This window comes from Phaethon aethereus (assembly GCF_964289735.1).
Source record: "Phaethon aethereus genome assembly, chromosome: 1".
Classification (NCBI taxonomy): Eukaryota; Metazoa; Chordata; class Aves; order Phaethontiformes; family Phaethontidae; genus Phaethon; species Phaethon aethereus.
Window position 1 is genome coordinate 65,543,967 of NC_138575.1, and position 20,451 is coordinate 65,564,417.

A 20,451-nucleotide genomic window follows, 5' to 3' on the forward strand; every position below is an offset into this window, starting at 1 on the left:
GGAGGGAAAGAAATGCATAACCTTTCTTTGATAAGAAATTTCCAGCAGGCAGTGGTGTTAAAAATTATTTAATCTTAGAAACAGTTTATCTAGCATGATGTTGACTTCCGAAGACCTATCCCTGTAGAAAGAGTGGTTCTGATTCTGATGTGTAACCTGGTGTACCATGGGATGGATATCCTTTCACATAAGAGTAGACTTAAAAACCATAAAAATTAACTATTTATGTTAATGAATGTCTACAAGTTTTAAGAATTTCCAGGAAGCATGCCCTTTTCCTTACAATAGGAATTATTCAATATCTAGGTCATCTTCTGTATTCTTGTGGAAAAGTCAAATGCTGTTTTTCTCATAGAAACTAATGCAATTTCCTTGTGCTGTTCAGCTATTTTGCAGCTAAAAAAGGAAATAAAATAATTCTCTGCTACTGAAATAATGTATTTTTTATGTGAGTGGTGTAATTTTTGAAGACCTCATAACATCTCTGTGGAATCTTTGATAGTTTGTTCCAACTAAATAGTGTGCACAGCTTTTCCACAAGGCTCATCTGGATTGTTATTTAATAATGCCCCGAACGTGCGCTTCTGGCCCATGCTAATCAAAAGTTCATCAGATAAAGTCCAATATGGTAAACTAGCCTATCTATGTTCCTGATTGAGAAGACTGATATTTAAGTTTGTGTTTAAATGAAACCATTATAGCTAATCAACATGAATGAACGGAATGTTTCAGTTGACCTGAATCTGTTTTTATGGTCCCATGGGGCATATGACCTTTAGGTTATAATTCTGTGGATTAGTGTGTTTAGGGAATGAGGTTCTTAATTAGATTCTTTAGGAGGTAATGGAATTCATTCATCTGTGCTTTAAATTACTTTTCATTGACTATGTAATACACCATTTTGAAGAATAATAGGTATAAGGAATTTAAATATTTTAGGTTGAGTTGCAGTACAGCAATCTGCCAAAAATTTATTTTTAAATTGTCTGCTGCTCTATCTGGAAAGCTTTTCTTCCTCTCCTTACAGTTGAGCAAATTGTTTTATACAGTGTTTAGAAACATCCGTTTCCATTAATACTGTACTAATGTTTGCTTTTAGTGACATTGATCACCTTATTATTAGCTTTTATATGGACATGCTCATGTACTTAATCTTTGTGGTTTCCAAAAACACTGAGATTTTCTGAACAAAATAAATTGTGTGATTCGTATAATAATATGGATTATTATACGATATCTGTGAGAACTATAGAAGTATTGATAGTGGAAGCATTTTGCTCAGTTGCATTAAATAGAGCTCTGTATGGAGCTCATGATTTCTGTGAGTGAATGAGTTGAGCAGTTCTATGATGAGGACAATGTCCCCTGGTGTCAATCACCAGTCTGACAGCACGAGGAATGAATATTCACATAGTGAATTTTAGAGCCAAAGCTATATTGAATAGATAATAAAATTTAGTGAGGCATAATATAATGTCAGCCAACAACTATATTCTGACGGAGCAAAGAGTATTTGCAAATAAATCATGAACAAAACCATCAAACTTCAGTCACTAAATAAATGGGTTTCTTGTGTATTTTTGTACATATACAAACATATTTACAGGTGTTTATATACGTATATACATATATATGTATTTGAATCATGAATATATTGCCTGTGACTGGACTTAGCTAAGTATATACAATCTCCACCCTGTAGAAAGGACCTTTTAGCATTCTTATTTCTAGAATAGTTTATTTTCTATAGAAAGCTGCTGTTTCCAAGGTTACATTTTTATGACTATGATAGCTAAACTTTTCAAATGGGCAAAAGGACAAGTTCTATTTCCCTCCAGTTGTATGTTTTAGCACACACGGCTTGCTTATGTAGTAGTAGTACCCTGTCCCTATAAAAAGGGGGTAAACAGGAGAACAGGAAACTCTGATACTTGCCAGATGATTGCCTTCCCACACTTGACCTGGAAAGGAACTATTTCTCCTCGGGTAATACGTTACATTAAATGTATTTAAAGACACACCAAGGATGGTGTGCTTGTTTTTTCCACAGAAGCAAATTTGGAGATATGCAGTGTGCTGATGTACCAAAAAATTATACTTTTTACAGAAGCATGGGAAGTATCCTCTTGGATATTTTCTAGTTGAGAGGTGGTTTTGTAGATTGTGTGTGTGGTTCCTGGAGCAACAAAAATATTTTAGATTTGCTGTTGATTTTTGATCTTTTTCTTTCCCCAGTTCCAAGCAAATAAAAAGAGCTTGCTCACTTGTTTTCAGTTGAAAGGACTAATTTGACTCAAGAAGGCGATGCTGCAGATGCAATGGGTTACCACTGGTTTCAAGCCAGGAAATAACATTTGTAAAGAGAAGGTGGGAGTTTTTCTTTCTCACGTGGCATTAGGTAGTGAGTCAGTGTTGTCTTTTTCTCCCCTTGGCGTCCAAACACTGTCTTGTCCTCACAGGGAAGTTGCAGGGAGACAGATAGCAATTAACCAAGGATTGACAGATGTTGGCATGAGGCTTAACATCCCTCCTTCCCATTTTTGCAGGTCATCTTGAGCACTGAATGTAGGGTCAACATGACCATTCCTTCACCTTGACATAAAGGCTCCAAACATACACTTGAAGATGTTGTTCTGTTTCCCTGTCTTTCCTCCTTCTCCCCCTCTGAGGAGATATCCAGATTATCCATTATGGCGATGTGTTTGAAATGAGGCCAGTTGTGTGGTAGGACAGAAGTCTACCACTAACTCATTGATAAAGGTCGCCAAGAAAGTTCATGCTTGAACTATTGCTTAGTAACTCAAAAGCAAAAAGCCCTAGCATAACTGCTTTCACACAGCTTTACTAGTATTATTATGCCAAATGAGTTGTTATGAGCAAAGCACTATAAAAGGAAGATAGTTCCGCTGATTTTTCTTACATTATCTTCCCAGAAAACGAAAAAGTCTTGGGTCTGGATGATAATTTAAAAAAAAAAAAAATCTTTGTAGGTAATATAGAGGGTTATTGGAATTATTTGTAATAATAATTATTCAGACAATCATCCAAATATTTTCAGGCATTCCATTTTCAGCTACAAGTGGAAAAATCTTGGTGGGACTCGGGGCAGGGGGAAAGCAACACAAAAAAATCGCAGTACTGTTATTGAAAATCTAACTTTTATCCTAAAGAAGGTAGCCTTGGGGACGAATGGGTAGATGGCATTGGGAATAAAGGATTGAATTTTGGGCTGAAGAGTCCTGTTGAATTCTTGACTCTGTCAAAGATTAGATGCATGAACTTGGTTACATCGCTCCTTCTCTTTTTCCTTCCTCCCTTATTTAAACCAGGTACCACAAATAATTATCATTTTTGAAAATTCAAGCATGATAGTTATGTATTAGTACCAAGCAGAAAGCTTGAAACAGCAAGATTTAAAATCACTTCTGATTCAATGATGATTGTTCTGGATCAGACAAAAAAGAATTCATTAACCAGGGTTGCTGGAGTTGTTTCACCTCAACATTTGGAAGTGGAAACAATTGCATGACTGAGACAAGCTCACAGGGAGACATGGAAGCTGTGGAGAGGGTTACCTGCCCTGTCCCCAGTATTTCCCACAATAGAGCATAGCTTGTCTCCAGCTGCCTGTATCAGGCACACTCCTGTCCTGCCACGCACTAAGGAACATGAGAAAGATCAGTGGGTGGAAGGAGAGGGCGTGAAATTGTGAGTGGGAAGTATTAAAGACCTTGTAGCTGTAGTAAATTCTGATCAGACAATGCAGAGCTACAAAAATACATAGACAAATTAATTTCTTATAGTGAAGGACGCCACTAGGCTGCTGGGGGAACCAGACTGATGGGATGCAATGGGTGGTTGAGAGACAAGTATCATTCAGCTATCTTCTATGGAAGATCTAAGAAGGCAAATCAAGGAGAAAAAGGAGTTGGTGATCTTCTATTAGGAGTTAAAATTACTGTTTACTTCGGGAAGATGCAAAGTCCCTGTACTAAACTGTTTTGCCTCCGTATGGAGAGCAGCACTGGGCACTACAGCACAGGCTCACAGAAGGAAGGGTCTGAGCATCACGCACAGCTGAGCTCCGTAGCAAGGAAGAAATGGGAAAGAGGAAGTAGGGGGAAGCTGGTTCTGGTTTTGGGGCAAATGTCCCTTGTGGTGGACTGAGTAATTCCTGCACAGAGTATCAGCTTTTGATCAAGTGGTTATTTTGAACTAGGGATTGGAAAGCATACTTTTTATGGGAGTTCCATCTTGCGGTGCTCAAAGAGTTCAACACACCAGTACATGTTTTTTTTCTGGTTTCAGGAGAAGCAACAGTTTGAGATAGTTTTTTGGGTTGGGTTTACACTGGGCTTAATTCAGTGCATAGCAAGGATGGCTGTCTCTATAGCATGGTTGAGTGTAACACAGAAATAAGTAGCTGAATTTTCCTGTCTCCTCATCCCTTTTCCTTCCAGCTGAGTTCAAAGAAGTAGAGGTTATTCACAAGCAGTCCCTCCATGACACCCACCAACAATCCCCAGGTTGTGAACAGATCAGCTGGAAGACTTAGCTACCTTCATCATGATGTGTGGTGGCAGAACATTACGGGAAAAGCAACACAGCTTCTTCCCCTATTGTACCAGTGCATAAAAGCCTTCACTTTTCAGAGCTGTTAGTCTGTCATTTTCATGAACGCTGCTACATGCAGTGAATGATTTCTTTTCTCGCCTCAGACAAAGACTGTGCAGTTGAATTCCTAGGTTTTCTGACTTAAATGTTTTCTTATCTTTTCTTGGGTAAAAATAAAATCTCCTATGAATTTTATAGAATTTGGAAGGGAATATAGTTCCTGAGACTATGTTCATTTCTCAGCCAGCAATGTGACATTTAAACTTGTTTTAAAAACAAAGAAGAAAAAGCATCAGACTCAGTGCAATTATGTTCTTGTTCCATCTAAGCACCTTTCCCCTCCGTTTGCAGGCACTCATCTTTTCCTGGTTGCTGAGCCAGCTGTAGAGCCTGCAGGTGGAGAGTGCTGTTCTGTAGGATGACATAATGGCACCTGAGTTAGAAAGCTGCCTCCTTAGCTATGCTGGAAGTTACCATCCCAGGTGTCTCATCAAACTGCAAAAGCTTATCTTAAATATGGGCAGTTTTCTGATAATTTGCAGCACTTCGACACAATTGTCCCTGTCAATCAGCACAGGGTAGCACATTGGGTAGCCTATATACTTTTGAGTGTGTCAGTCTTGCTGCCACTGTTAAGTGTTTATGATTTCTTCTAAGCGATTCTTCATGTAGCTTAGGTTTATTTTGATCACTAATACAGAAACTCTTGTTCAGAATCAGCACCTTCTAATGAGTTGTCTTACACTCCAGTTTTGTAGGCACCATCAATTCATTATTTTCATCACCATTTAGGCAAAGTGCCAATAGACCTTTTCTAACTGGGACTTGATGTTGGATCTTTATTTTCATCTGTCCAGATGAGACAGAGCTGTTTACACCAACAGAGAGAAAGCATGCAATAAGCTAACACTGAAATAATTGCTAATTGCAATCTCAGTGGCTCTACCAAGAGACGGCCACAAGCTATGTGTTTTGTTAGGTCTGCAGTATTTTCTGGTGAAAAAGAAAATTGCTCGCTTGTTTAAAAAGAAATAAAAATTACATTTGTGAGATGTGGCTTGTCCTACACTAGCAGTGCAAATGCTGTAGGTCAAATATTTTTAGATTGAGACACAGGAAGAAGCAGACCTGTATGTGTATGACAGTACACGGTATTTTAACTTTTAAAAGGCAGTCTGTGTATTAGGCAGTAATAGCACTGGCAGAATTCTGTTACTAACTAGATTAAAACAGAGAAAATAGGTGGTCTTTTGGTGGAAGCATAGAATGAAGAATCTACTTGTAACTGACCCAGGGGCCAGTTCCTATAGGACAGACATTTGCTATATGTGTTATAATACACAGGTTATCAGTCTTTCTTTAAAAGTGGAAAACGCAAATATGGCCAAATTAATTTACATAGCATTGAGCTAAACTTACAAAATCATATAATAGGTTAAGGTAAGGTGGAAGCCAGCATGAAACCAAAACAAAGCTTTTCAGGACAACGTTCTATCTATATATGGACACTTAAATTTATAGATAGAAACACACTGAGTGTTAGAAAATTACATAGACAGCTGAGGTTTCTAAATCTGGCTGAACTGTGTAGAAATGAGGTTCCTGTACTGCTGCCTGCCTTTGAAAATCCTCCTGGGTTCTGTGTATTGGACTCACTATGGAAATCCAGTTCTTAGCAACGTTTCTGTTGCCTGTTTCCCGGAACAGAGATGCTGAATGAGGATCCTCCAGGAATGAGGGTGGATGCTCTCATGGGAGAGGAATGGTTGTCCTGAGAGACTTCCCAACAAAACATCTCTGTCTTCCACCACAGCTTGGCAGATCTACTGGCTGTTGTAGGGCCCTAGGGATGTACGAAAAGGCCAACTGCAGAGGGGAGGGGTAGCTATATAGAGATCAGAGAACTTAGAAAAACCTTTGCAATTCCAGACCATACAGACAGCAAATGGGATTCTTGATCTTACTTATCAGTTAAGGTGTAATGTCTATGTTGTTATGCAGTGGGTAGTCATAATTTTAAATGCAGTGATGGGCCTGTGAGGAATTGGCTCAGTTTTGGAGAGTCTTGCCCTTTTTCTTCTTTCAGAGAAGATTAGAATCACTTCATGTTTTCATTTTGCTCTTCCATGGAACACTTCATCTAAGAAGCTTTCTTCTTTTCTTGCAGTCCTCATTCCATCCCAGATCGCCTGCGGATCAGAGTGAACAGGATTAATTTACAAGAATATGAGGGGCTACATTACGACAAGGAAAAACTCCGGGAAGCTTGTAAGTTGGAAGAAGACAGGTTGTAGCTGCTTTTGGTGGAACATTCTGTATACATCTCTACACTACAAAAAAACCCAACAAACTGAACCAAAACAACAACAACAAAAAACAAACACAGGGTCAAGCATATATTTTTGATGAGTCATGTGGAATGTATGTTCATCTATCTGTGCATATGCACGTACATACTCTCTCTATATAAATACTGTCTCTCTAAAGAGCATATATAGAGAATTTACCTGTTTTCTTACTTAAAATCAACTTTCAGAAGGCATAGTTATTTACTACAAAATAAGTGGTTTTCACATCTGTTGGGTTTTTATTCATGTCTTCCTGTTGGTTCTGCTGGGTTTCTACTAGTGTATGAAACTATTCTAGATTTTCTGATTAGCATCAGATTTGAAACTGAGTGGGGGACCATGATAAAATTCATATTGAGAATGTGCTCTGACCTTGAACATGGTTCTTGCACAGATGCATTTATCTTGGGAACAAATCTGGCTTCCCCAGTCCCTTATTCTTTAACAGCCTTCAGTTTTCCATGTAAGAGAATAATCACTGTTTTGTTTCCTCATGTAATGGTTTAATTGCCATGTTCGGGGGTAAGTCAAAAGCAGAGAGTGGTTTCTTTGGCAACATTGATGATGGCAATCCACACTGAAAAGTGGAGTTCCTTTCCTAGGTGACACACGGAGTCATTAATCAGTGAGGGACACGTCTGCTTGTGATAACAATTTAATAGTCTTGCTCATGCATCTGGCTCATTATTCATATTAAATGACAAGCATGACTGTTTGCTGTGCAACAAAGCTTCAGCTCCCTCTGTAATACAGAGTGCTCTGGTAATTACAGGATGACAATCCTTTTAATTGATTTGCTTATCTTACTGTTGGAAGATAGTTAAACTGTTTCACTTTCACTCCTCTAGTTCCATCCCTCCTTATTCTCCCAGTTCACCAGTTATCCTTCCAACAAAAGAACTGTAATGGCTTAAATTTTAATATAGGTCCTGACAACCTTTTCTGAAGTCTCAGTGTATTTTGGCCATAGTTAAAGCAATCAAAGCCTTCATCACTGGACTGAGAAGAATTTTAACAGGATGAGGATTATGGCTCACTGGAGAAGAATTTGCTTCAAGGTCAAACTCTCAATTGAAACTTGAGTAGACTTCAGGCTGTATTGAACTCACATCTATCCAACTCTGTCAGAAACAACCTGGTTCATTTGATGGTTTCCCATCTGAGGAGAACTATCCTCATCCATCCTTGTTATGGATGTTAATTTTGTGTGTGTGTGTGTGTGTGTGTGTGTGTATTTGGTATATATTATGTAGTCCTTAAGAGCCATTTACACGTTCTGACACAAAATACACAACTTTTTGCACTGTTGTCACTGCAATTTTAAATGTGTTTTTATGCTATTTGTCACCTGCAAAACCCCATAATGATAACATTATGAAAAATGCCAGAGAATGATCTAGCACCACTGAGATTTGGTTTTAGATTTCACACCCATTTGATCACTTGCTGGATGTGTGCTTGAGAAGTTTTTGTTCAAAAAGTAGATGTTTATCCATCAAGAGTTTAAATGATTGCTTTTGGGCATTAGTAGGTCACTTGCAGTAAGACCCTTTTGTCTCTCTCAAGTTACTGCACGGCCAGCTTGATAGCGTAACACAGCTGGACTGGCGTATTCCTCCAGACATTTTTCATGTAGTTGTTTTTCTTATTCGTCCTCCCTTAGGTGTCTCAGTAATGCTTGTGCATTACTGTTTTTACATTAAAATATGAGAAAGCAAATAATATCCCCATCAGCCAAAAATAGATTAGGAAAGATACCCCACCTTACCCTTTGTTGTTATTAGGAATGTCCTGTGTAAGGACGTATAACTCACAGCATACACTGAGGGTCATCTGCCTACTTCTCTGGACATATAACTTAAGTGTCTTCTCTGAGAGTTGTCCAGCCTTTAGTTTTCAGGAGGCTGATCTTGATTTGAAGGCTTCTGGGTGATGCTAATTATGACAGAAGAAAATTATGTACGGGAAGAGAAGTGCTCTCAGCAGTCAGAAACCAAACTGGTTTAAATATTCTAGCCAGCTCCTTGAATTCCATGAAGTAAAAAATGGAAAGTCCCTGTGGTTCACTGAGCACAGACCTAACGTTTGAGTTTTCCTGTGACTTACTGCAGGATTCTCTTATCTCTTCTGGAAACTGAGGCATAGCCAGTCATCAAGCTGCATGGTTACATTAGACAACTACATAAGTTTTTATGAGGAAGGAAGCTGGAAAATCATGCAAATCTTCCTTTTAAGAAGAGTAGATAGATAGCCATTTTAATTGCATTTCTGATGTAGCTAATTGGACAAATTTTAAATGGTTTTAAACAAATTTTAAAACTTTAAACAAATTTTAAATAGTTTTCTGGTGGCAGGTCTATGGATTGCTGCCTTCCTGGCTCTATCATATGCTAAATACTTACATGAAATACGCTTGCTGTCTGTGTCCTAATCAGCAAATGATTTCATGGAGCATTGCCACTAAAAGTTACTTGACTAAAGGGAGAGGAGGGAAGTTCTGGGGGAGAAGCAGCAACTCTCTTTACCAAAGAAAGTGATTGGGAGGGGTGGGGAGTGGAAAATAATAAATTTCCATGGCAGGAATGAATAACTGAAATTTCATCAGTCTGAATTAAAAGTTTAAATACAAATGCTTGTGCACTAGCAGAATACAAGAGCACTTGTATTGGGCCTTGCTTTTCTACAAGGCTTGTTAGTGTAAGTGGGGTTAGCTTCCTTCAGCATGACTGTAGCTCTCAGGTGCATGTATGTCTCACTAGATGCTTGCAAGAGACTCAATTTAGGTATCTGTCCAGGCTTTGGCAGAATACCTACAATTTAATTCCGGAGTACTATAGTTAATATCCATTCCCTGCCCACAAGGGTTAAAAGCACTTTTACATCCCTAAATAATTCGAAAACCAAACCAGAATCTCACAGCAATCTGAACAGGAAAAGGAAGCCAGTTAATAACAAGTGATCCCTGAAGGAAAAATAGCAAAGAATCTATTAGGGTTTTTGCCTGTTACATGTCTCCATAACAGAGTTCTGAAAGCTCTGACATCAGTGTAATCATCTGGATCATTTTAACTTGCAGTAAATACATTTCACTCCCCTTGTTTGCTTGAAATACTGATTTGATTCTATCAACTACTTCACCTAAAATTGCACTTCCCGACATATAACGACTTGTCATACAAACTGTTCCATGAAGATTAATCTTCACTCTGCTGGAGGTAGACACCTCATTTTGAAAGCCTCCTGAGGAATTAAAAAATGTCATTTTGTCCTCTGAAGGGCGCGAATGTTCTTAGCCCATTCTCCTTTGGTTACTTTCTACTTTTCTTGTCACTGCAGCTGGCATTTAACCAAGATGCTGTTTCTGAATTGTCCCTTTCTTTCCATCCTGTGCTCCTTCTTTTCTCCTTCATTGTTTCTTCTGTCAACATCTCTGTATTGTCTGTGGGATGATTGATGATGGTACAGAGGATGCTTATTGATCCTTCATCAAGGAGGGGTGAATGGTTCCATGCACTCTTTTAAGAAAGGGATATATGTTGGCATTTTAGTAATGTTGTAATGTTCTTCGCTGCAAATGTAGCTGTCTTCTCTAACACCTCCCTGTACATGCCCCAAGTGCTCGTCACCCTAGTCACCAGCTTCACCACCTTCCCAGTATGATAGTTGTATATTACATGAGCATAGCCAAGACTATCATATTGAAAAAGTGAGTTGGACTGATGTTTCTAGATGGATGGAACTTAATTCTGTCTCTCTTCCTGCATATCTTCTGTGTACTCTCTCTGATTTCCTGTTATTGCAGGAAAGTGTGAGCCAAAGCAGCATTGTGGGGTAACAACTGCGTTATTTTTAAAATAGCAAAACCTTTCTGTTTAACACCCTATTTTCCCCTTTCTAATGTTACTAAGAAATTTCTGACAATGGAGGTATATGCAGAAATTAGTTACATTAAAAAATTAAAAAAAACAACAACAACAAACAAACCAACCATAAACTAGCTAGTGACCAAGTGGTCTTCAACACTTCTTAGTCCTTCCTGCCAACACTACTGTAGATTTGCACCATGAAGATGGAGTGGTGAAATAGCTGACTATCAGCAGTAACTGCACAGTTGTTTGTTGTGTTTTTTTTTTTTAATAAAAGATGTCAGTTCTTACTGCCCTCAACTTCTTGTTTTGTACACTCTAGCCATGGAGAATGATCTTAGTTTGCTCAATAGCACTAAGATTAAGGAGGAATCATACCTGACTGCAGTGGTGGCAGTATCAGAAATAATTCTCAGCTCTGTAACAGCTTTGGGTCTCCAAAACTGTCTTTTACACAGAAGCAGCTGTTCCTCATCTCCTCTTGAATAAAATGGCACACTAGATTAAAATGCAATTTTGGAAGAAAATTTAGTTCTGTATGTATAACAACTGAACTATTTGTAATCTAACAATCCTTTTTGCTGCAGCCTCCTTCCTTTACGTGTGTGTGGGAGGGTGGTATAACATGATGTGATGTTAGCCTCGAATTCTTGTCTGTCTCTCATTATATCTAGCCAGATATCTATATTACATGTGTCCCTACGTTTAATTTCTGTGGATTATCTGAGGGTTTTGGGGTCATCCTAGGAGTTCTTATCAGGTGCACAGAGATACATACAGTGACAAGCTTGTGAGTCATTTGGGATGTGTATATGTACAGAGATACTGTAGGTTCCTCATATCAGTGATGTATTTACCACAGTTTGAGACTCCTTGATCTATGAAATGTATTCTGAAACGTTAAAGCTCTGGGATATGGCAGGTGAAGTTAATTTGGAGACTATTCCATGTGATTTTGAGCAACTAGCAAAATAAGAAAAGGTCAACACTGAGGTCTGGGTATTTACATCCTGAATATCCATAACGTAATGGGCAGAGGGGAGCAGAGGATCTTCTGCTAGGTGGTATGATGAGGTAAATCTGAATTAGCAGATGGATTCAGGACAGGGGAGATTAGCCACTGAAGGAAATTTGCTCATGCTGGGAAGCAACTTTGATCTGGATGGATTTAGACGAAATGGGTTGTGTAGCAGCAAACCTGCTCTGCCATCATGTAAAGGAAGCATCAATGGTCACTTACTTGTCAGGAGGTCTCTTAGGGGACATGGTGACTTATCTGCAGAAGCTCTGCAAAAGGCAGCATTACCTCCAGACCGTCTGCTAAATTTCACTCTGCTTAAAAGTCATCGCCTTGCTCTAACAGCTTTGTTTTCTCAACATGTGTTGTGTAGACATTAGATAATTCATGTATTTCTCTGTCACAGTGATTTAATAAGTTCTGAAACTGAGAGGGTTGGATGGGTTGCTTAAAGTCATCCTGCGACGTGAAACCAAGAGGTTTGGAAGTCAGCAGGGAGTTAAAAATTGGAAACTCTGCTGCCACTCTGCTCCTAGCTTCTCATGCTGGTGTATAATATTTGTACACATTTGTGACATTTAACACAGTATGTCATTGCCTGGGTTGGGGAAAGTAGTAAATCCAAACCATTGAAATCTTATACCATGGAGTTGTAGAAACAGAGTCACTTGGGTTGGAAGGGACCTTTAAAGATCATCTAGTTCCACCCACCTTGCCACGGGCAGGGACATCTTCCACTAGATTAGGTTGCTCAAAGCCCCTGACCTTGGACACTTTCAGAGATGGGACATCCATAACTTCTCTGGGCAACCTGTTCCAGTGTTTCACCACCCTCATTGTAAAGAACTTCTTCCTTATATCTAGGCTAAATCTCCCCTCTCTTGACTCCACATGGGGCATATCTACATTCAACACAGCCCTCTGCCTTTTGAGCTAGTGGGCAAGCTGCACCTACAATCTCCTTTAAACTAGAAGGTTAGTTTGGACAGTATTCCAAATCGATATAAATATATACTTACCTTAGAGGAGTGGGGAGACACAATAATATTAAGTACCATTTCAGACTTTCCAGGAAATGATGCTATAGCTTGTCTTTCTGGTATAGACTTTTCTGTGGGATTTTTCTGTGTATATTCTCCTTCTCCCATTTCCTTTCCTATTGCTTTTCTGATTTGATTTCCTCTTACCTTTTCAGTCCTGGTTGTCCCCTTTGGCTATCCCATCCCACGCACATCCTTCCTGCCTGTCTTAGTCTGTTTCTGCAGATCTCAGGGGTCAGGTTCATGTTCCTTTTCCTAATCCTAAACCCTTACTCATTTTTCAACCAGACCTTTTCTTTCAGCTCTTAATCCTGGTATCTATTCCCTGCCAGTTTCAATTCCCAGCTCTTTGTAGTTTTCTTTCTATAACCTGTTCCCTGTTGTGTGGTGTTTGGGACAGGTTCTCTTCATTTGACTTGGGCAGCTTCTTCCTTTTTGTGGCAGGGTATTGGAGAAGTCACTGAGAGCCTGGAGGGGATGACCGCCTTCTCAAATGTGGTCTGGTTTAGTCTGATAACCTCCATTGTGTTTTACCTCCTGACATGTGAAGATTTTAAAATTGGACCACTGGTGCCAAGAAAACTAGCAACCAATGAACCTAAGGAGGCTTAGTTTTTGTCAGTATAATAAACAAAAGGGACCTGAACAGGCACATGGCTTAGACTTGTGTGGTAAGAAAATACTTTTGTACAAACTCAGTTGTATTAAAACCATACTGGGAAAGCCAAACCTCTTAATATAAATGTCTGAATATTTTAGAATTCTCTCCCAAGAGTCCTTCACGTTTCTAATATCAGTGGAAGCCCCTTCAGGAAAATGACATTCTCATAACATCCTCAGTTGTGAGGGTCCTTATTTGCTACATTAAACATTTACAGCCCAAAGTCTAATCTCCGCAGTCCCCTGAGGTATGTCAGACTTGGAATGAGTTTTCCTGGCATTCACATCTACCTTAATGATCTGTCTTGAGGCTGTTTTGTTTGGGATTTGAGTGGGTTAATTATGGTGTTTAGATCACAAATTGAATCCTTTCATAACAATAAATGGGGAAGTTAATTGAATTTTTTTTTCTTCATGGTGTCATATGCAGTATATTCAGGCTTCTTCCATTTGTGTTCTCAGTAGTATTAAATTGCTTGCTAGCTTTAGGTATTCAGCAGTTAATAGGTGGAGATTTCTTCTCTGTTTATATATTCCATAGCTCATTTCATGAGGACTTAGGAAATCACTACTAATCTTGCAGTTAATTAGAGCATCATGCTAGCCATACTGCTGCACCTACTCCACGCTCCTCCTGCTGATACTCCATTTTGATTAGTGTTGCTAGGACCAGAAAGCTTTCTGCAGTACTGGTTCAGAATACAAAGCAACTGTCTGCCTGTCTCCTCTCCTGGGGCTCTTGCACTGGTGCTCATTAGTGCAGCGTTACAGTCTGTATCCAAAGTTCCCTGGACAAAGTCCTTTTCACCATTCAGGGAGCACAAAGAAACTGGGAGCTGGATGCAAGCGGCCAGAAGAGCATGTGCCTTGGGAGAAAAATTTCTGGCATTTGAATGCTGTGGCTTGACTCATGATCTGAGACTATGCCTTATTTTTTGCTTATTACCATGTGCAGATATATCCATATATTCAGAGGAGCGGACAGTGTGTGGGTCTACGGGAAAGTTGCTCTGCAGTCCCCGTGCTCTTAATGTAAGACTTTGTCTTCCCATCTCTCCTGTGGCATATCGAGTAATTACCGTGTCCCACAGCACTGTTCTGTACTGTCCACAGCCTCATCCACACAGGGCTATTCAGAAAAGGCAGAAGCCCCTTTATTCCTGAATAGAAGTGTCCACAGTGACCTTGAAGTCCGTGCATGTTAACTTTATACCTCTAACTGATTCATCACCTTACCTCATTTTTCCCCGTTTGCACAGTATTGACCTGTATTTAGGTTGAGAAACAGTCCCATAGTTTCAATCTTATTATCAATCATTAAGGATTGGCTTTTGTCTTCAAACAGCAACTGTTGTGAAGCATTTTGCAAATCTTGTGCATATTTATTGTGATTTATGATAAAAATGAGGGCTGGGAACATTCTCCTTGCTGAAAGCCAAATGGGTCTTGCAAAAAAACCCAGGAAACCAACAAACCCCCAAAAACCAAGCACAAAAAAATGCCCTTGGGCAAGCAACATTTTAGCATTATCAATAACAACTTAAAAAGTTTCTTAAGTGAGCATGAACTATATGGTAGGGAACAATTTGAGACCCACCTCATGCACCTTATCCCTTAGCTAGCCATTGACCCAAAAAACCATAGGACATGTTAATTCAGGATTCCCAGGCAGCAAAAGCTACACATTTCTTTTTAAGAACAAAGTCATCCGACCAGAATTGTGCTATGACCACCAAGAATAGATGGGACATAATTAAATCTGTGAATCATGACTTCTTCACTTGTTATATGAGGCCCGTAATTGTCACTGCTAACCTATTGTGGTGGGTTGAGCCTGGCTGGGGACCAGGCACCCACCAAAGCCGCTCTGTAACTCCCCTCCTCAGCTGGACAGGGGAGAGAAAATGTAATGAAAGGCTCATGGGTCTTTCTTTCCCTGTCAGAAGGACAGGGAGATCATTCAGCAATTACTGTCACACACAAAACAGACTCAACTTGGGAAATTAATTTAATTTATTGCCAGTCAAATCAGAATAGGGTAATGAGAAATAAAACCAAATTTTAAAAACATCTTCCCCCACTGCTCCCTTCTTCCCAGGCTCAACTTCACTCCCAATTTCTCTACCTCCTCCCCCTGCAGTGGCACAGGGAGATGGTGAATGGGGCTTGCGGTCAGTTCATCACATGTTGTCTCTGCTGCTCCTTCCTCCTCTGGGGGAGGACTCCTCACACTCTTCCCCTGCTCCAGCGTGGGGTCCCTCCCATGGGAGACAGTCCTCCATGAACTTCTCCAACGGGAGTCCTTCCCACAGGCTGCAATTCTTCTCGAACTGCTCCAGCCTGGGTCCCTGACACGGGGTGCAGTCCTTCAGGAACAGACTGCTCCAGCGTGGGTCCCCACAGGGTCAAAAGTCCTGCCAGCAAACCTGCTCCAGTGTGGGTTCCTCTCACCATGGATCCACAGGTCCTGCCAGGAGCTTGCTCCAGTGCAGGCTTCCCAAGGGGTCACAGCCTGTTTTGAGCATCCACCTGCTCTGGCGTGGGGTCCTCCACAGGCTCCAGGTGGAGATCTGCTCCACTGTAGAGCCCCATGGGCTGCAAGGGTGACAGCCTGCCTCACCATGGTCTTCACTATGGGCTGCAGGGGAATCTCTGCTCTGGTGCCTGGAGCACCTCCTCCCCCTCCTTCTGCGCTGGCCTGGGTGTCTGCAGAGCTGTTTCACATATTCTCACTCCTGTCTCTCACTGCAAATGCCACATGCTGTTTCCCACCCTGCCCCTTCTTAATTCTGTCACCCCAGAGGCGCTACCACTGTCACTGATGGGCTCGGCCTTGGCCAGCAGTGGGTCCATCTTGGAGCCAGCTGGCATCAGCTCTATTGGACGGAGGGGAAGCTTCTAGCAACTCCTCACAGAAGCCACCTTGTAGCCCTCTGCTACCAAAACCTTGCTACGCAAATCCGTTACAGCTCCCTACTGCATATTAGTGTTTTCAGACATTTTGGTGGTTTTCTTTAGAATTCCAACCGTTCGTAAGGTCCTTCTCCTTTGGGCTGTCAGGAACGATGATAATTACAGATTTCAGTTCTGTTTTAGCTGCGTTGTTTGGGCAGGTCAAAGCTCCAGTCCCCAATAAGTGCATATACTCCTCCACAAAGGAAAGAAAGAGACAAAATCTGTGGTGACAGTTTATGAGCCAGTGGTGTAGCTCCCTCGTGCACTGTAGCTATCGGAGGTGTAGTTGCGTCTGCTGCGATTCGCTTTTTAGTGCTATAAATGAATTTAACAAAAGCTTCTTTCAGTAAGGGCTGCAGAGGGATCTGCTGAATTGAAACTAGATAGCCATTAAGCACTCCCTACAAAGAGCTTACGGCTCTCCCGTCAGAGCAGGTTAAGCAATAACGAACCGCAAGCAGAGAGAGTCCGTCTGTAGCCCAGCGCGCTGGAGCGCGTGAAGCAAACCTCGCGACTGACCCTTGTCCCCCTTGCTTGTCGCCCAGTCTCCCTTCTGTGACGAGAAAACCAGGGAGGTTGCGATGAGCACCGCTCCCTCCTGGCCTTTCCGAAAACGAGCAGGTGGACTGGCATCACTGTCGACTGTCATCGTTGCTTCGGGAGAAGCGTGAGCTCTTCCCGTCTTCCCTAGTCTTCCTGCCTACCCCTTCTTTATTTTGTTTTTTTCTCCCTCCAGCTTTTTTCCCCCCTGCTTCCGGTTTCCCCGGGTTCATAGCTGTTCTGCTGTTGGAATTACTTTCCAAACATGACGCTGGCAGCATTGTCGATGTGTCCCCCGAGCCCTGCGCTGGCCTCTGAGGCCCGAAGTGACCTTGACTGCGGTAGGTGCTCCCCGACTCTCCTCCCTGAGACCACCGAGCTTCTCTTTGTGCTTCTCGCCTCAGTGGGCCGCAAAAATGTAGGCCATGTTGCCCATTGTCTTTTAGCACTTTCTCATTCTCTTACCAGAACGAAGAGCTTCTCAGCAGATAAATATCTCTCCCTCTTAATCGACTTCTTTTGAATGGCAGGAGGGGCTGCAGCACAGCTGTTTTTTCTATTTATCTCAGAACTGCCAGTGACTTTCTGTTGCTTCTTGTTATCCAGTTACCAAGCTCGTTTATGAGTTGATATTTTGCTCTCCTTCTGGAATACTTCATATGAGGATATAAATCTCCTTCCTGCCACTCCCCTACTTTTTGGGGCCGCTGTTTGATTAAAGAGCCTCCAGGGAGAAAAAAGAACTTAATTCAGTGATTCAGTTTTAGAAAAATCAGGGACTCAAGAGTTTTCACTTGTTTTCTTTTTATTTAATAAGATCTTAGTAGGTAGCTCTCTTGATACCTTCCTTGTGGACTCACATATACTTTTTTATCTTTTCTGCTTTTTGTGGGTTTGTCTGGGTTTTTTTGACTGCAAGAACATAATGGTTGTGGAAACCAAAATCCCCTGTTATTAAAACTGCTTCCCTCAGCTGAGGGGAATGATTTGCAGTATTTTTACAACTTCTCTTTTTTTCTCTGAGAAAATATGGAGTTGTGTCAATTTTGTGTGCAGATGGAATAACGTCTGATTTAATTAGAAAGCAGCTTTACATCAAAATAACATAGTGCTGGGCATTTTTTTCTGAAATCAGACTGTGACTTCAGGCTGTGGCTTTTATTAATTTAAATCAGTTTTGTAGAGTTTTAAGAGTTCTAAAAATGAAATATTACTCTCTTACCTCAATGTATATGAGCACCTCCCTAAACTCTTGTTCTGGGGTATGTTCTTTTCTTTGCAGTTAATAATTGATGTTGACATTAGGCAATGGAGTACACAATTGAACTGTATCTGTTTTAGCTGCTTTGGTATGAAAGATAGTTGAAAACTGGAATCTTTGATAATTATAGACAAGTGAAACTACTGATGAATAATATGTTCCTGCTTTTAAATGACTGTTAAAGATTTAGATAGCAGAAAGCTTTTGCGAGGACATTATTTAAAAAAAAAAAAAAGCAGCATATTACAAATCTTTTAAAGTTCAAGAGTCTTCAGTTAAAGAGCTTTTCTTTGTTTTTGGTTTTCCAGCCATTCCCTTAGGAATTATAGTGGTACGAGGAGACTGTGACTTGGAGACCTGTCGTATGTACATTGACCGTCTACAAGAGGTGAGGTTTTTGTGAGTTCAGGTATCATATATTATTATTACTATGTTATGCTGCTTTCAGTTCTGAGTGCAGAGGTCTAATACTTGCAACAACCATATATGAAGAGCATTGCAGTTTGCCTACCACTGAAAACAAAACTTTAGAGTTATAATATCACAATAAATGCAGGAATAGCACTGAAAAATATTTTCTAAACAAGAAATTAAAAGGCATACTGTATCCTTTTAAATGATAGCAAAATTGATGTGGATGTGGGTGTGTTTACTTCTCCTTGGGTTGGAATGGGATACCAGGACTCTCCAGATACCTTGCTGAAATTACACAAATTACTGGTTAGAAAGTGTGTTATTTAAGGATAAATGTCGTGGTATTTGAGTGGGTCTAATTATGCAAATGTCATTCTCTAATACTGTCATCGAGTAATCTGAGACACCAATAAACCAACGAGATACAAGTACCAACTAGATATTTCCAAATACACAGAAATATATGCTCATGCATCTAATATTAATGTTGCTCTTATTGTCTTGAACATCTGGCCTCATGAGAGTTCATTCTAAAATACAGTCTGGGAAATGGAGACTCCAAATACCCTATTACCTGAATAATTTTAAGTGTGTATGCATTTAGTGATAAAATTAATGGATTTTCATTAATATACTATCTCTGACTGTTTTTAATCTTTTACTGATACCATTCAACAACATTTATAAGTGTGAGGACGTTATGTAGGTTTCTAAATAGGTAGTCCAGTTTACCTGGGAGCTATGAACCTCGTTCCTCCCACTGAACTCTTTGGGAGCCACTGACTTCCCTGTGGTTTTCAAACTCTGCACTTGCAGCTTGAATATGGGCCCTAGTATCTGACTACAGGCTTTCCTTTTTTTGCATTTCAGCCAGGATTCCCTTCATCAAATGCATATCTGAACATTCAGACCTAAGGTGTGGCTATTAGTATCAGACATAAAACCATATTGTGAGGTGATGCCTATTTGAGGTATCTGGTAATGGAAAATTACACTAAAGTAATAGGGATGACATTCTCAGCAGATTACTAATGTGATCTCAGACTGAGCTCAGACAACTTAATATGGCAAATATTGAGTGGAGAGTAGTTGTACAGCCCTGGAGGATGCACAGCTAGAAGTTCTGGTTGAATTACCTATAGAGGTTGTGGAGGAACTGTGTTTCTCCAACCTTTTTCAGGGTTTGTACTACTTATTTTTGCTTGGTTTGGCTTAGACCTCTTTGCTGGGAATGGAGGTGCCAAGGCTTTCTACACTCTGCCAACCTGCATGCCAACTGGGGAGCCGTGGTCTGTAGGCTGTGTCATGAGCTAAAACTGTTTGGCAAAATCTCTGTTAAAATAAATTAGATTCCTGAACCCTGCTAAATACCAGGGTCATTCTGATATAACCTCCCTGACATGAGGTTGTCATGAGACAACAGGGAGAGCTGCCAGTGGTGTTCTTTAGGGCATTAATTGCTCAGAAATATTTGCAAAAAAGATTCATGGATTTTAGCATCTTTTCTTTCATTTTATTGCTGATATTTTAAATTTAGATAGTTTTCATGAACAAATAGGTCTGTGATATGGTGAAGATCCGTTAATATGATCTTTATATTTTAAAAAACATTTTTTTTCACCAAATGCATACAAATCTAAACTTTAAGTGATCTTTCCATGACTATTCTCTAGTGTTTGTTTAATATACTTAAAACCAGTGAGAAATACTTGCAAAATTATTTGTGTTTGCCCAA

The 20,451-nt window shown here is 40.2% G+C and overlaps 1 protein-coding gene across 2 annotated transcripts in view; it reads left to right on the forward strand.

Moving 5' to 3' along the window:
• Positions 1 to 20,451, forward strand: part of DGKI (diacylglycerol kinase iota) — a 117,716-nt gene that overhangs the window by 37,597 nt on the left and 59,668 nt on the right. For both annotated transcript variants that reach the window (XM_082008548.1, XM_082008547.1), the window contains 2 exons: positions 6,782 to 6,882; positions 18,611 to 18,690. In XM_082008548.1, coding sequence (XP_081864674.1) covers positions 6,782 to 6,882; positions 18,611 to 18,690 — 181 coding nt within the window. The remainder of the gene's footprint in view (positions 1 to 6,781; positions 6,883 to 18,610; positions 18,691 to 20,451) is intronic.